The sequence below is a fragment of the Galeopterus variegatus genome, unplaced genomic scaffold (genome assembly GCF_000696425.1).
Source record: "Galeopterus variegatus unplaced genomic scaffold, G_variegatus-3.0.2 Scaffold1993, whole genome shotgun sequence".
In the NCBI taxonomy this organism is placed as follows: Eukaryota; Metazoa; Chordata; class Mammalia; order Dermoptera; family Cynocephalidae; genus Galeopterus; species Galeopterus variegatus.
In genome coordinates, this window is record NW_007728104.1 from 1 (window position 1) to 14747 (window position 14747).

General features: G+C 39.6%; 1 protein-coding gene across 1 annotated transcript; it reads left to right on the top strand.

The window, feature by feature from the left end:
* Positions 1-6817: 6817 nt before the first annotated feature.
* LOC103596343 (TSC22 domain family protein 1) lies at positions 6818-10191 on the top strand. The gene is made up of 3 exons (XM_008579955.1): positions 6818-7196; positions 7604-7655; positions 8836-10191. The coding sequence occupies exons 1-3, from the start codon at positions 7072-7074 to the stop codon at positions 9091-9093; spliced, it is 435 nt and encodes a 144-aa protein (XP_008578177.1). The 5' UTR covers positions 6818-7071; the 3' UTR covers positions 9094-10191.
* The last annotated feature ends 4556 nt before the right edge of the window (positions 10192-14747 follow it).

Here is a 14747-nt window from a genome sequence, read left to right on the forward strand (position 1 = left end):
TGGAAATGCAATTAGTACTCTGGTATCACAGCGCACACTTCTCAGGATCGCGCTGTCTCCTCGCACGGCCGCTCCAGACCCGTTGCCATCTTAAATCCCCTTTACGTCTTTATTGACAATCAAATTGCCACATATGTGTGAGTTTATTTCTGACCTCTTTATACTGTTCCATTATGCTGTATGTCTGTCCTTTTACCGATACCATACTATCTTGATGAGAGTAGCTTTACAGAAAGTCTTGAGATGAGGTAGTGGGAGTCCTTCAGCTTTGTTCATTTTCACATCACTTTGTCATTTTCTACAAAAAATCTTGTTGGAATTTTGGTTGGGATTACAGGGATCTATACAGTAGTTGGGGGTGGGGTAGGGAATTGACAGTTTAACAATATTGAGTCTTTCATTCCACAAAGCAGTATACCTCATCATGTATTAGTTTCTCTGATTTATTTCATCAGTGTTTTATAGTTTTCAGCATACCGATCTTGTACATATTTCATTAGATTTATACCTATCTCATGTATTTTTATGCTGTTGTAAATTGAACTTTTTAAAATTTCAATTTTTTTTTTTTTGTCCTTTTTTGAGACCGGCCACACTGCACTCAGCCAGTGAGTGCTGTGAGTGCACCGGTCATCCCTATATAGGATCTGAACCCGTGGCGGGAGCGCTGCTGCACTCCCAGTGCCACACTATCCCGAGTGTGATCGAACTTACATCTTGTGACCTTAAGAAACTTGCTTCTTGTTAGTTTAAGTAGTTTATTTGTGGAGTTTTGGGGATTTTCTATATAGAAAATCATGTCTGTGAATAGGGATCATTTTATTTTTTTCTTTCTAATATGGATGCATTTCATTTCTTTTTCTTGCGTTATTGCCTTGCTATTACCTTCAGTGTGATGTTGAATAGGAATGCTGAGAGCAGACATTCTTACCTTGTTTCCAATCTTGGAGCAAAGCGTTTATTCTTTTACCATTAAGTATATCTGCTGACTGTTTTTTGTAGATCCATTTATCAGGTTGAGGAAGTTCCCTTCGATTCCTATTTTGCTGAAAGTTTTTTATCATGCAAGAATGGATGGTGAGTTTTTTCAAATGTTTTTTCTGCATCTATTGAGATGATCCTATAATTTCTCTTCTTTCATCTTTTGATAGGATGAATTACATTGATTTTCATATGTGTGTTTACCTTGCATTCCCAAGATAAATGCCACTTGGTCATGATGTATTACCCTTCATATATATAGTTGGTTTTGATTTGCTAAAATTTTGTTAAGAATTTTGCATCTATGTTCATCAGGGCTATTGGTTTGTAGTTTTCTTTTTCTTTTCTATTATCTTTCATTGGTTTTAGTATTAGGGGCCTCATAGAATGAGTTGTGAAGTGTTGTCAACTAGTCAGTGGAAGAGTTTGTGTAGAATTGGTGTTATTTCTTCTTTAGATATTTAGTAGAATTCACCAGTGAAACCATCTGAGCCTGTGGTTTTCTTTTTAGGAAGATTGTAAACTACAAATTCAATTTTGTAAATAGATAAGGGACTGTTCACATTATTTCTTCTTGTGTGAGTTTTGGTAGTTTGTATCTTTCCAAGAATTTGCCCATTTTCTTTAAGTTGTTAAATTTATTGAAGTAAATTTTGATATGCCATGTTTTTATTTTCATTCAGTTCAAAATACTTCCTAATTTCCCTTTGATTAATTTGACATGAGTTATTTAGATGTGTTATTTTATTTCCAAGTATTTGAAAGTTTTTCAGATAATTTCGTTATCAATTTCTAATCTAATTCCATTGTGGTCAGAGAACATACATTGTTTGTATGCCTGGTACTTTTTATTGGATGTTGGACATTGTGAATTATTGGATGCAAGAGACTTTATTTTGTTAAATAGCCTGGCATTTTGTTTTCGGAAATAATTAAGTTACTTGGAAACTTTGATCCTTTCAAGGCTTCCTTTTAGACTACTTTATATAGGACCAAAACACCCTACAGTCTAGGACTAATTTTCCCCTACAATTTAGGTGGTAACCTTCTGAGTATTCAATGCTCTGTGTTTATAAGGTTTTTTTCACTCAGACTGGTGGTAACTATTTCCTACCATATGAGATTTCTGAAAATTGTTCTGCCTGCTTCTTCTGGGTGGTTCTTTCCCAAGCCTCGGGTAGTTTCCTCACACATGTGTGCGATAAGTACTCGGCTGAAGCCTGGGAGCAGGAGGAACCGCTGCTGATTCCATTCTGTGTACCTCTCTCTCTTTTACTTAAGAATCTAAGCAATCATGCATATACCTAAAGATATAATGGAGTGAATAGGAAAAAAAAAACCTATCAGTTCCCTTTTTTCACTCAACTCCAGTCTGTACCTCAGAGGCAGCTTTTAACTTTTAGTTATTTTTTCTTGTATTCACCTCCACATTTCTGTGTAATATATCTGTACTTATCTTATTTCTTGCTTTTTTAATTTCAGGTATTATATAATCAAGTTGTAGTAGATTAGCATTTATCACTTTTAAACCATTCCCACCATGTAATTGTTCTTACCACCTTCCCAATAAAGTTAACTTTTAAAAGTTAAATCAATAAAAAAATTTTAAATTAATATATTTATATAAACTTTACTTATGAGCATTCCCTTTTTTTCCCCTTGCTTTGTTTTCTGTAAAACTGCCTTTGAACTTATCTAGTTGTTTCATTAGATTTGTCATATACCTGTCAGTAACCCCCTGCAAATGCTCAGATGTGTCAGATAATCTGCATGTTTATTTGCAGTGAAGCTCTCCCTTCTGGAGTCTTTGTCTTCCCCCACCACTGCATGTCAGTTATAGACCAGCTGCTGCTTAGGTTTGCTCTGCAGTCATCACCCTGAGATATCCCTTTACCATACACCCTTTTGATTCCCTTCCTTCTGGCCATTGTCCGAGTCCCTGGTTCCTATTTCCCATGCCTGCCTTTTTCTTGATTTGTTCTTCCACTTTGGTATCTGAAATATCTGAACATGTTTTTATTCTACCTTTACACTCAAATGATGATTTGGCCAAGTGAAGAATTCTAGATAACGAATCTTTTTCTCTCAGAATTTAAAGACATTTTCTCTATTGTTCTCTAGCAGCCAACAAAACCATTCTGATGCTAGTTCCTGTTTGTAACTTGTTTTTTCCATTTGGAAGCTTTTAGCATTTTCTCTCCATCCCTAGTGTTCTGAAGTTTCAAGATGATGTGCTTTGGTGTAGGGCTTTACTCATTTATTGTGGGCATTTGGTCATCTCTTTTTATCTGGAGACTAGTGCCCTTCAGTTCTGGGAAAATTCTTAAATTATTTCTTTGATAATTCCCTTCTCTCTGTTCTCTGTTTTTAGAACTCATCCTATTTTGATGTCAGATCTCCTAGATTTATCCATCTCTTTTTCTTTTGTTTTACTTTTTGGAAGATTTTCTCAACTTTATCTTCCAGTCTTTCTGTGGAAGTCAAGGAAATTTAACATATGAATTTAACAACTTTTCCTTCTTTTGATTTCTTTGGCATTGCTTCTTGCTCTGGCATTGTGTTGGTCCCAACACTGAAACATTATTTCTTGTTTATCAGCAATTCAGATTTAACTGGGAGTATTCTAGTTTTATTTGCTAAGCCTGGTAGCCCTACTCCCAGAGTCCGGCGAGTGTAAACTAGAAATGTAGAGGTGAACTAGGAGTTCCTAGACATTAGTGCTTTGGTCAGGTTCAGGGTGATGTGCCTTAACTTGTTCCTTGACAGTCACTTTAGACTTGCAAGGAGCTTGGACAGGGGGTTATCCCATTTGAGTGGTGGATCCCCAGCTGTACCTATATTGGCCAAGTCAGATCAACTTTAGAAGAAAAGCAGCTGTTACTGAATTAGCAATGCACAGGCCCTGCCTCTGCTCTTCTATCATGCTTACTACCAATACGCAGAGGTGGTTGAATTGGAATCCATGAAAAAAGTTTCTCAGGTGGATAACAACAGCAAAATACCCCAATTTCAAATGTCCGCACTTTCCCATGCCCCAGATTCCCCTTGGGAGTGATACCTCCTGATCTCTGCCTAGTGCCTGAGGCTGACTTGTATGGTACATGCCTTTAAGGGGTTTCTTCTGGAGGCATTGTAGCGTTTTCACTGTCCTATCAGCAAGTCTTGGGCTGATTAGGCACAAGACTCACAGATATTTTGTCTTGCAAATAGAAGAATCTTTGAATGTAATTCAAACTAGTGCCTCAGACATTTCTGATCCAACAGTTTTTCCTCCATGGAGCTTTTCTCCATTTCCTTTGCCTTCTTTTTCAAATTGTCTTTTTAGTTTTCATACAAAAATCTAGTTATAAGGGAATCTAACACATTTTGTGAAAGATATGAAAAGACTAGATCCTAATTATTTTTCTGGTTGCATATCCTTTAGCCCACCAAATTCTCCAGACACACACATACATGTTCAAGGTTGTATGTACAAAGATGTTTCTTGCAATTTTATTTAAAATAGCAAAGTATTGGAGATAACCATAATGTCCCTCAGTAGGAAAATGGGTTCAGTAGAATATGGTTGCTTATATTTGCTTTTGTTGCTTAATACAATGGATGATCAGTTTGAAATGATTAAAATAAAAACATAAGCAACTTCTTTCTATTTATGTTCAAGAACGGCATGAATAAATAAAATTCAGTTAACTTAGTAATTTTTTTAAACTCCAGCTGGGAATTTTAAATTTCTTTATATGACCTTAGAGTTTTGTTTTATTAAGCCTTTTTATAGCTTAAGATGTGCTTTCTTTAATACCTTTTCATGTGAAGTTGGTATTCAGTTAAAATATGTAAATGGACTTAATCACACAGATAGTTTTAGTCATAACTTTAACTTTCAACATATAGAAACTATCATGTTGTAAATAATAATTCTGTTTAGCATTCATAGACATACCGACCACATGCCTGCTTTCCAAATTACTATGAGTTTTAAGCTTCTACTTACTGTTTCTTATTATTGAAAGTGGGTGCCGCCTTCAAAAAAATGTGTATCATATGAGATAATATAATTTTTAGAACTAAAAAGGCTTAAAATTTGGAGAATAATATGAACCTTACAATAAAAAAGAAATTTTACTGCTTTATAATTAGTCACCCTTTGGTTTTTAACCCCAAAGAGAATTACCCTCTTCATTGTCATCTACTGCGTTCACCGGATTTGGTTCCTTATCACTTTGGACCGTCTTTTTTTTTGTTTTTTGGTGGCTGGCCTGTATGAGGATCTGAACCCTTGGACCTTGGTGTTATAACACGGTGCTCTAACCAACTGAACTAACTGGCCAGCCACTCTTTGGACTGTTTTTAGAACCAAAATCCCCCCATCAGCATTAGGTGAACTTAAAAGACTGTCTAAAAGGCTCTGATGGCAGTTTTAGGAAAACATGCTGCTGAAGGGAAAATGCATGTTTTGGAGAGAAGAATGTATAAGTAGAATATATAGATATATATGTTCTCTGGTCAAATTTTATACTGGAATTATTTGTGATGATACTTTGCAGATTTTTTGTTTCTGTTTTTATAGTATAATGCCATTAGAGGGCAGTATTGTAAAGGTTAAATTCTCTCAAATGTATTGCAAATTGTGTTGTATAATCATAAAGACTTAAGGCCTTAGATTTATAATATATTAAATTGTAATCTTGCTTGATGCATCTTTACAAATATTTTAAATTAATAGAGTAAATTTTGTAAGGGGTTAAAATTATTTTACACCCAGGTCTTTTGGTTTTGGTTTGAGGAAAGGAATTATTTAGTCAGCGTGGCCTTAAGAATGAAGTAGAGGTGAGCCTGCAGCATCTACTGACTACTTAACTATTTTGAATCACCATCAAATCCCCATTTTTAGTGATTCTGGATACTGTGAATGAGCAAAGAGACTAACTTCAAGGAATTGTGTGCTTTGAATACATATTTTACAATATTTCAGTCCCTCTGAAGTAAGAATGCTCATAGGATTGCATCTTAGAGGAATTGCCACTTAACTGCCAAAAACCTCCCTTAGGAATTTCCTGAAAATACATCTATGTAGGATTTATCCTGTGGATTGACTTTTCGAGCTAAAAATGGAAAAAGGCATATTTAACTACTGGTGAGAAGGTACTGGTAAGGAGATGCAATTCTAAGGTTTATGGCTGTAGTGAAGTGGCTGGATTTCATCCAGTGGACTCCTTTTTGACTCAATTTTTATATGCCTGGTAAATAATATGTGATATTTTTTTGTTTTGCATCTACAAGTAATGGATAAATTCATGGAAAGGTAGGATCTCTCAAAAACCAAATGTGATTTTCTCTCTAAAATTCACTGGCATTTTTAAAAATTGTTATTGCAGTACGGTTATTATCCTTATGAATAAAACACTATAAAATCTTGCCATTATTACTGCCTGTAAGAACTAGGTAATTATAATCGAGACACTCGAGCTCCTGCAAGTTGTTAGCGATGGGACTGGGCATGCCCAGTAGCACAGACGGTTCTGGTTGCAAATAGGAAGCTTTCGCCATTGAGCTGCAGCGGGGACAGGCAGCTCCGGAGACGGGGTCTGACTCCCTGAAACGTAAGCACGTGCGGGATCCCGATCGTATTTTTTAAGGAGCCTTGACGTGTTCTGCTGTAGCAGTGTCTGGCATTCAGAGGCCGTGGAAGCCTGCGGCCCTGCACCCCAGTCCCTCTGAGTGTGGCCTGGGCCAGCCCACCCCAAGAGCGGGATCTGGAGATTGGGGCGGGGGGAGGGAGGCGGGGAAGGGGCGGTTCCAGTGGCGTGCTGGCCAATCGGCGTGGCTGTTCCCTGCATATATTGTGCACTGAGACCGGGAGATCTGGTCTAGAGCTGAGTGGAGCCGGGCTGCAGTTTTGGGAGGCTTCTCTGCACGGCACTGGGATCCGCATCTTCCCAGAATTGCCAAGCCTCACAGCCGGGTTTCTTTTAGTGCTGCTGTTTTCTATTTCTCTCTGAGCTTCAGAAAGCCGAAAGATTTTATCTAGCTCAAACAAGACTGCTGGTGTTCCCTCTTTTTTTCTGCGAGGGTGTTTTTGGCTGCAATTGCATGAAATCCCAATGGTGTAGACCAGTGGCGATGGATCTAGGAGTTTACCAACTGAGACATTTTTCAATTTCTTTCTTATCATCCTTGCTGGGGACTGAAAACGCTTCTGTGAGACTTGATAATAGGTAAATGTCGGCTGAGATAGTTCCTTTAAATTTGCTCGTGAGATACTTATAATAATTCAGGTGAAAGATAGCCAGGCAAATTCCTTTGTCCATGCTGAGAGATTACTGTGACATGGGTGTTGCTTTTTGAAATGTTCGGAAATAGCTTGTTTTCGTAAATCTGGCTAGAGAACAGGCTATTCCCACATTATGTAATTTAACTTTTTGTGGCTCACAAAAATAGGGAAATGCCTGGATATTCGTTAGTAAGAGAGTGGCTGGTGTTTTCTGGAAGGTGATACATTACAGTGTTAAAGAATATTCAAAATATGATGCTGGTAACATCACAGAATTGGGAGATCCTTTTTTTACTTTAGACGATTAATATAAATTCCATTTATCAACTGACTTTTCTTTCTCTTTTTCAGCTCCTCTGGTGCAAGTGTGGTAGCTATTGACAACAAAATCGAGCAAGCTATGGTATGTACTGATTAAAAACCATTTGTACTAAATGTGGGCACAGCACAAAAAACAAAGTGTCTCAGGGTGGAACCAGTGCATGGCTAAGTTCAGACGATGTTGGTGGCTCTTCATACATTTAGAAATGCCGGCGCTGTCTCCATTCTGCCAGCAAGAAGCCACATACCACGACTACCGTGGAGGGAGAAAGGGGCCCTGGGGGTATTAAGTGTTCTCTTTTCCTGGGCCGATTTCACGTAACGTCTCTTTTTTCAGTGTGTCCCGTTTTGCTAAGGTTTTGCTAGGATAGCGCTGGCCCAGCGTTTCCTTTGGGCACATCTTTAGCGATGTGGCTTTACTAGGAACCCTAAGATTTTACTAGGGAGCCGGGAGCGGGGGGAACCATAAATGGGGATTTCGGGGGAAGGGCCTTCTAGATGTTGCACAAATGGGTCCCCAGTGATGCAGGCTACTGCACAATGGAGAAGAATCGGAAAAAAGTTTTGTTTTCTCAGCCTGCGCCTGGATTTCTCCTATTTTTTATTTCCGCCTTGGCTGTTCTTTGTTATTGGAGCAGCGCCTGTGGCTCTTCTCACGGGATTCTCTGCCCACTGTTGCTAGGCAAACTGCGAACCTTTAATTCGGAGCTATAAATAACTCGGGCTCCCATTGGCTGCAACGTCTGCCCAGGTTTCTGTGATGTCAGCTTAATCACGAAAAGCCGGGGGGGCGGGGGGTTGGGGGTTGGGGTGGAGGGAAGAAAATGCGGCAACATGCTCTGTAGGAACTGGCTGCAGCCGGTGCTGAGGGAGGCGGCTCCGGTGGGCGGAGGGAGGGACTTGGGGGCGGAGAAGCGGCCACTGGCGCTGCAGGCCTGGACATCCTGGCGGCCAGGCTTGGGTCTGGGAACCCAGGGCTCAGGCAGAGAAGCCCCAGTGCATTTCGCCATTTCGAATTGGAAACCGGATTGTATGGATTCCTGGCTAATGTATGCAGAGAAAGCAAAGACTTGGAGAGAGCTTGATCACTTATAAATTATTGTACAGTTGTGGTTGTATTCAGATTTCCCCAAGTGTCTTTAATGAACTTTAAAAGCAGGATATGTAATGGTTAGGAAGAACCATGCAGAATAATGCTTTAGAAATTCAGAGTCCAGCAAGTAGTAAATAATAAACCTTTTTTTTTTTTTTCTTCTTTTCAGGATCTGGTAAAAAGCCATTTGATGTATGCCGTTAGAGAGGAAGTGGAGGTCCTCAAAGAGCAAATCAAAGAACTAATAGAGAAAAATTCCCAGCTGGAGCAGGAAAACAATCTGCTGAAGACACTGGCCAGTCCTGAGCAGCTCGCCCAGTTTCAGGCCCAGCTGCAGACTGGCTCCCCACCTGCCACCACGCAGCCACAGGGCTCCACACAGCCCCCCGCCCAGCCAGCGTCCCAAGGCTCAGGACCGACCGCATAGCTTCCCATGCCCACGCAGAACTGGCTGCTGCTGTCTGAACTGAACAGAAGATGTACTAGGGAGAATCCGCCTCCACAGTCACCCATTTCATTACTTGCTGCAAAAGAGACGTGAGAGTGACATATGCCATTATCTTTTTTCCAGTATTAAACACCCATATGCTTTTGGCTTGAAGAAAGTTCTTAGTTGGGTGAATTAAAGATTAATCAGAGAATTAGAATGGATATACTGGGACCTCATGCAGCCTGACAGATATCTGAGAAAAAGTTTAATTCATGCTGAGGGGCTGTGTGCCTTTCCATCCCTTTCCAGCTCCACATCCCCCATTTCTGAGAGTTCTCCTGCTTGCACTTAGTGTGCTACATGGGGTTACCAAGTGGTGGAGCTCCTCACTGGACTTTTCCTCTCTCCTCTCCTCATGAGGAACTTGAAAGGGAGGTAAAAGTAAAGACTAAAATGAGAGGGAAATATTTCCTTGTACAATTGACGACTGTCACCAAAATCCACAAAAAACAATAGTACTGTGCCTCTTTCTGAAACAGTGGATGACACAAAACTATTAGAGTGACAAAATGGTGACAGGTAGCTGGGACCTAGGCTATCTTACCATGAAGGTTGTTTTGCTTATTGTATATTTGTGTATGTAGTGTAACTATTTTGTACAATAGAGGACTGTAACTACTATTTAGGTTGTACAGATTGAAATTTAGATGTTTCATTGGCTGTCTGAAGAGGTGTGGATTGTCTTTTATAAATAGATCTACATGTAATCTGCTACATGACAAAACCCACACCAAAAGAAATTTTAAGAATTTGGCACAGTTAGTCACTTTGTGTAATCTGAAATCTTCTAGCTGCTGAATATCTTGAAGTAAATCTCTGTTCACTGAAGTCTTTCAATTGAGCTGGTTGAATATTTTGAAAAATGATCAGTTTTAGCTAATGAAGTGGATTTCCCAGTAGGGGTTTCTGCATATTACCTGTATAGTAGTTATATGCATATGTTTCTGTGCATGTTCTCTACACAATTGTAAGGTGTCACTGTATTTAACTGTTGCACTTGTCAACTTTCAATAAAGCATATAAAATGTTGATACACAAGTGTTTCCTATTACAGTGTTAACATAATTGCAGTCATTTCCACAACTATCTCCAGGTAAAGTTAAAACAGTTTGACTAGTCAAGTCCTGAAGGGGAGTGGGAGAGTTGGACAAAGTAGGGGCACCAGTGGTTTGATGTCAAAAGTAAAAGGAAATTGATGTAGCATTGTTCAGCTGGTAAGGGAAGACAGTGGAGGTGACAGCTCAATTCTAACTATTGTGTGACTAGGGTAAGTCACTTCATCCTTCTGGGCTGATGTGGAGGATTGAAATATAATCTCTTAAATTCTCCCGTGGTTTTAAAATTCTAAGGGTCCATGAAAATCTTAATCTTCCAATGATTACTGAACTGGGGGGGGGGGGGCAATGAGCCTTATTCTATGTATAATCCCAATAAGCAACTCTAGGATCAAAGACGGAAGTGAGAGAAACTGATTTCCGTTTTAAGAATTCTTGTCACTCTTGGTTGGGATGTCTCTCCTAGTGTGGAGTGAGTATCCAGCTCCTGGGACAATCAAGCTCCTGTCTTGTCCAAGCAAAAGATGATTCCAGGAGTTTTCTGTATTTGATTTGAGGTGGGATTGGATGAGCAAGGGAGTCCCTCCCAGTCGATCCCGTAAGACTGTGAAATAGGTCAAAATTAAAAACATGATGAAATTCTAAAGCAAAGTGGTACCTGAAGAGTGAACGTGAGGTGTCCCACTCTGGGAACAGTGTCAGCAAGCAAGTGGACAGGGTGGACTTAACAGCTCTGTAGTCTGCACCAGGAGCTCAGCATCGGCCCTCGGCCTGTTGGGAATCGGGGCATTTCCAGACTGTAAGGCTTATCTAAATCCTTGCAGGACAAGGACTTAATTTTCTGAATCCTTTTCTCTAGTACAGAGTGAGAGATTGATAGGTGAATGGGACATCAGAGCTCTTGGAAAAGAATTATTGGGTGGTACGCATGTGTTATGAAGTGGCGACATGGGCCTTCTGTTGAAGCAGTGAACAACTGATGGCCATAAGCTGATTGATTGCAGTTGCCATAAAGATGTTTTGGGGAACTTGGAGAAGACTTGCAATCTTTGTCATATTAGTTTGAGGGTTATATAACTTAGACTTAAATAAAAGAGAACTTCTGTAGTAATTACATTTCCATTAAAAAGAAAACTATAGTGAGTGGAAATTCCTAGCCATTTTATCTCATATGGTTTTTAATGAAGATCTTTAATACCTTAGGTGGTAATTGTGGAAAATTTGAAAAATCTCATGTCACTGTATTTTTAAGAAAATGGAGACTTTCTTCTCCATCATTTAATGGAACTTTAGGTCCTTTTATTAAAAATGTGAAATTCCCATGAAATTTTGGTAGCTGAATATTGTATATGAAATAAGAAAGAATTAAAATCAAGACATTTTTCCATCCATGTTTCTCATTTTAGTAATTACTAAACATACTTTAAGTGATTGACTTATACTTTAGTATATTTAAGGTGATTTAAAAAGGCATTTTGCTCCTTGCTTACAGAGCTGATTAGGCCTTGTTGGCCTGTGGGGTGCTATATAATTGATTATATCTAAGGGGAATGGAATGTTATACCAGCACTGGGTGTTCATGACATCATCAATTGCAGCAGGAGAGACTGCTGTTTGGTGAAGTAAAAACAGAAGGAATTTTGCATGATTTCAGTGAATGCTTTCTGTTTCAAATTAACAATGTTCATAATTCAGTAATTCTGTGCTTTTTTGCATACTTTAAAAGCAAGAATTTATTTTTGTTATGTGATGAATATGCAATGCCAGACTCAGTTTTAAATTTACACAAGAAATGTATAAAAGTTAATTATAACGGAAATTAGAAAGGAAAATTAATTTCAATACAGACACTACTTGGCCCTTGCTTCGTGTAAAATAAGTAGTTGAAGCTTCTAGGGCCTGATAACATGATTGCTTTTAGATGTCAGCTTCAAATCCATTCAGACAGCAATTATGGCATTAAGATTAAAAACAGAGGCAAGGAAAATAAAGTTTCCTCTCCCTCTTAGATAAAATTGCCTGAAAACGGAGATGTGTTTCCACAGTAGAACTTCAGGGAGATTGTGCAGTAAGGTTCCTGAGCCAGGGTGTGGGAGAAGGACCCAATCTGTGAGTCAGGCTTTTGCTGTCAGGCCTGGCCCTGCAGTAACTAGCTGTTTGACCTTTGCTCGAGGGATGGAACCCCTCCGACCTGCTTTCTCATATGTAAAGTAAGGATTGGGTCAGATCATGAAGATTCTATCCCACCATGCATGTTACAATCCTCTGGTTTTCACGATTACTTTATTCTAACTTTGGGTAAGGAGGTGTGCACTGTTTTTATTTTTTCATCTGACTTCTTGGACTAAAATTAATTTAGTTTTTTTTTTTTTTTTCTTTTGTCTTTTTCCGTGTCCGGCAACGGATCGCAACCCTCAGTGTTGCCCCCGTACCGGACCGGGGACCGGCAACGGGACCGCAACCCTCGGCGCTGCCCCCGCGCCTCGCTCAACCAGTGAGCGGAACCGGTCTGTATGTGGGATCCGAACCCTCGGGCGGGAGCGCTGCCGCGCTTCCCAAGCGGTGCACTTATCCAGTGCGCCACCGGGCCGGCCCAAATTAATTTAGTTTTAATCCTAGCTCCTCTACCATTTACTAGCTAAGTGACCTCGGCAGGTTACTTGTTGATCTCTGTTTCCTCATGCTTAAATGAGGACATGTTAGCTATCACTATTATTTTTAAGTTATTCATCCTCTTGTTTATTTTTGTTTATGTATTTTTCATAGGAATAAAGCCGTGACAAGCTTTATTTTCTAATAGCTTTTGACTTAGCATTTGATAATAGAAGTGGTTGTTTAAAACTGTACTGTGAAAACACAGAAAAGAATGGACAGAAATGCACCATTTCTTGAAAAGGCAGCTGTTTCATTTATGTGAGTCAGAGAAGGGATTAGTTGGGAATTGTTCATGTTTGAAAGTAATATTGGTGGAAGTAAATAAGCAATTATAGGTGGAATATATCTTGAAATTAATTTTATTATGGAAAAAAGCTCTATGTAAAACAGTGCTGTGGGACAGGCGGGCCTGATCAAGTCACGGATTAGTAATCAGTGACTGTATATTTGTCAATAGCTAGTAGAAGGGTTCAGGGGACATTGTAAAATGTGAAAAATTACTACAATATTACTAGGTAGATCTGTGCTTTAAACCAGGTGTTTGGGACATCAGTGTCTATCAGATGTGACAGAGAAGTTCCTTGAGTGAGAGTAAGAGAATAGGAGGTGGTAGTGAACATAGCAGTTGTGTGGGCTCCAATTATCAGGGACAGCTACTGCTTGGCTACATCCAGTTGTTGTCGTATGGGAATTCAAGCACCGTGTTACCAGATCTTCTAATTTTTCAAGATCCAGAAATCCAGGGTTCTCTTGAAACTCCTGACTTTTGGACCCTGTGCAGATGAAACAAAAGCACATATACTAAGCTGATTTACCCCAGGCCACAGGTTTTCAGAACCGTGCTTTCTATCTTCTGATTATCTCAACAACTGGACTCCTGCCCAAACAAAACAAATTAGAAAAACCTTTTTTTTGTTGTTGTTTATTAAAGTGGGCACAGGCTATCTGGTAAGCCACGTGTTAATTTATTTAGAGAACATTTATTGAGTACCTTCTACATGCCAGAAATAGTAAACAAGCCACAGTTCCTGTCCTCGAGGACAGCTCATGTAGCTGCCTTTAAGATAAATGAAGTGTTGGTTTTCTGGCAAAATTTGACCTATGAGATAAAATATCTGAATCATTCCTTCACTGTACGCTGTCAGATGAACCCTTTGGCAAAAATGTTTCTGGGAGTTTTTAAATTTAAGACCTCTTGTTAAATGGGTAGCATTTCCTCATGGTAGTACAACTCCTGCCACTACATTTTATAGCTGACTCATTTAGGGACAAAGACCGTGTTTGCAGATGTGTACGCTGCAAAGTTATATCACACATGCCTCAAATTTCCAGGGACGACATGTATTTCAATTAAAATACTCTGCCCTAGTGTCTCATAAGTACATTCAGTTTATGACCTGATATGTGGTTTGTAGTCAGTGTAGACTAGAAGACCCAAGAAAACAGAAGACTTAGTGTCTCTCCTTAAGGAGCAAGAATGACGGAGGCTTTTAGGGTAACTGTACTGGTTTGCCTGGGACTGAGAGTGTTCCTAGGAAGTGAGACTTTAAGTGCTAAAACCAGGAAAGTCCTAGGCAAACCAGGACAAGTTGGTTGCCCTAGATTACATTGTCTTTTCTACTTGGACACACAGCTAAATTACATCTCCCACCACCCTCGAAGTTAGGTGTGACCACTGGACTCAGGCTTAGTCAAAGGGTGAGCGCTGAACACTTCCAGACTTGGCCCATGAGAAAACTGTTCTCAGTGATCTGCCATGCTCCTTCTCCTTCCACTGATGGGATGGGGAAGACCTGGTAACTTTGGAGGCAACAGAGCCTTTGTCAGCCTGAGTCTCTGAATGACTTGAAATACATACAGTGCCCCCCCCCCCCCTAACCC

Coding starts and splice junctions, on each gene's coding strand:
- LOC103596343 (XM_008579955.1), top strand. CDS start 7,072: ATGAAATCCCAATGGTGTAGACCAGTGGCGATGGATCTAGGAGTTTAC. Junction 7,197..7,603: donor TCTGTGAGACTTGATAATAG/GTAAATGTCGGC, acceptor TCTCTTTTTCAG/CTCCTCTGGTGCAAGTGTGG. Junction 7,656..8,835: donor ACAAAATCGAGCAAGCTATG/GTATGTACTGAT, acceptor TCTTCTTTTCAG/GATCTGGTAAAAAGCCATTT.